We start from the raw sequence: 2,200 nt of genomic DNA, 5'->3' as shown, positions 1-2,200 counted from the left end.
ATTTAATATCCTTATAATAATCTGGCTCCAGCCTCTCTTTGCAGGCTGATCACACATTATTCCCTGTTTATGCACTGTGAATGCCAGCCATGGATTACATGTACTTTGTTACCCATACATGACATTCCATCTACTATATCCAAACCCTTCTCACAGGCTGCATCTCTTTCCTGGAATGCTCTCTGTCCTCACCTACACCCTTAGGAATCCTTTAAGACTCAGCTTAAGTGACACCTTCTTTAAGAAGCCTTTCCCAGGGAAAGAGTGGAGGGGAGGGGGCCAAGGCATGGGGAAGGAGGAGAAGGACAGACTTCCTAACTAATTTGTCCTCTGCCAAACACCAGAAACTCCCCCAGCTTAGTCAGTACCATGGCATCTGGAGTGGAAGTCTTGCGATTCCAGCTCCCAGGGCATGAGGCTTCTACCCTTCAAAACATGAACCAGGTCCGGGCAGAAGAGTGCTTTTGCGATGTCACCAATGTGGCCAAGAGCCTCAAGTTCCGAGGCCACAAGGTAATCTTGGTGGCCTGCTCCCCATTTCTTTGTGACCAGTTTCTCCTCAGTCCCAGTTCAGAGCTACAGGTCTCACTAATGCACAGTGTCAGAATCATGGCAGACTTCCTCCCCTGCTATACTGGTGCTCTGGAGTTTGCTGTCTGTGAGATTGTCAACTACCTGACTGCTGCGTCGTGTCTCCAAATGGAGCATGTGGTAGAAAAATGTAGAAATGCCCTGAGCCAATTCATTGAACCTAACATTGGGCTAAAAGAGGATGGAGTTAGTGGAAGGATTGGATTGACTGGGCTCAGCTCCACCAAGTCACTTCTCTCACTTGCTCGAACTGCCAAACTAGCTACCAACCCTGCCCCTTCTCCACCTCCTCCACCTCCTCTTCTCCTACCAGTGAAGCTAGAATTTCCCCTAGATGAGGACCTTGAGTTAAAGGCAGAAGAAGAAGAGGATATGTCAGACATCTGCATTGTCAAGGTGGAATCAGCTTTGGAAGTGGCACAGAGGCTTAAGTCCCCTGGAGGTATTGGGGGTAGCCTTGGTCTTGGAGGGAGCCCTGGTCTTGGGGGGAACCTTAACCTTGGAAGGGCTCTTGGCCTTGGAGGAAGTAGTGGACTCCTCATCAATGACGTTGGAGAAACTATTGATGCTCCTGATGCTAGGATAGGTGGTGAAGGCCTGCTGTGGCCATACAGAAGACAAGGAAGAGAAACATCTGTCACTGTTTCCTGGAGGTCAAGTAGGGGAGGGCATTACTCTTGGGCTGGGAGATGAAGCCCTAGCAGTAGTCACTATGTCCTGCAGCAGTGGAGTTAGTGGGAGTTATGGGGGCATGAGGAGTCGTATACCAGGGGGCTCCCCAGTGGGAAACCCACTGAAGAACATCAACTGCACTAAGTGCCCAGAAGGGTTTCAGGGTGTGGAAAAACTTGTGTTCCACATGAGAGCCCAGCACTCCATCCTTATGTGCCCTCGATGTGGGAAGCAGTTCAATCATAACAGCAACCTCAACCGTCACATGAATGTCCACCAAGGTATCAAGTCACACTCCTGTGGCATTTGTGGCAAATGCTTCTTGCTACACAACCACCTCAACCTTTACTCTGGGGCTTGACCTAACCGTTGTTCTTACTGTGATGGGCGATTTGCCCATGCCATTTGCTGGCACCTCAAGGAGCAGCACAGCAAGACCACAACAGAGAATGTCCTTGGTGCCAGTGTGTCAGAGTTCAATGCCCTCTTCCACTACCAGGAGGGGAGATAACTAGGGGAGGAGGTGAGGTGAGGTGAGGAGATTGCTGGTAGAAAGGGGTGATGAAAGATTCTCTCTCCAAAGGGGAGGAAATTTGAAGGGGAAAGGGGCTTTTCTGTTTCCAGGAGAGTTAACATACATCCTGGCAGAGGTTTTGCAAAAGGATAGCTGCTCAGGTCTTCCTCTGGGAATAAGAAGGGGTTAGACCTTGCTGAGGGGACTAACAAACCTTTCTTTGGGATGATGAGGAAAGAAAAGTTTCCTATTTTCTAGGATAAAAGGGACTAGGAAGAGGGAAGGCTCTTTTCTTGAACAGGTAGATTACTGGAGTGAGGATGGTGTGCAGGGTGTAAGTAGTAAAAAGGGGAATATAGGAGAAGATATTTTTCTCATAGGGTAAGAAAGCTATAGAGAAGACAGCTCAGTTGGGGTAGGGTG

At 49.0% G+C, this 2,200-nt stretch overlaps 1 protein-coding gene across 1 annotated transcript; it reads left to right on the top strand.

Moving 5' to 3' along the window:
* Positions 1 to 369: 369 nt before the first annotated feature.
* Positions 370 to 1,685, top strand: LOC140524623 (zinc finger and BTB domain-containing protein 12-like). The gene is made up of 2 exons (XM_072639272.1): positions 370 to 1,140; positions 1,178 to 1,685. The coding sequence occupies exons 1-2, from the start codon at positions 370 to 372 to the stop codon at positions 1,622 to 1,624; spliced, it is 1,218 nt and encodes a 405-aa protein (XP_072495373.1). The 3' UTR covers positions 1,625 to 1,685.
* Positions 1,686 to 2,200: the final 515 nt, after the last annotated feature.

The sequence above is a fragment of the Notamacropus eugenii genome, chromosome 1 (genome assembly GCF_028372415.1).
Source record: "Notamacropus eugenii isolate mMacEug1 chromosome 1, mMacEug1.pri_v2, whole genome shotgun sequence".
NCBI lineage: Eukaryota > Metazoa > Chordata > Mammalia > Diprotodontia > Macropodidae > Notamacropus > Notamacropus eugenii.
Note: the sequence above shows the minus strand (reverse complement) of the source record. Positions and strands in the feature narration are given on the sequence as shown.

Coding starts and splice junctions, on each gene's coding strand:
- LOC140524623 (XM_072639272.1), top strand. CDS start 370: ATGGCATCTGGAGTGGAAGTCTTGCGATTCCAGCTCCCAGGGCATGAG. Junction 1,141..1,177: donor GTGGACTCCTCATCAATGAC/GTTGGAGAAACT, acceptor ATGCTAGGATAG/GTGGTGAAGGCCTGCTGTGG.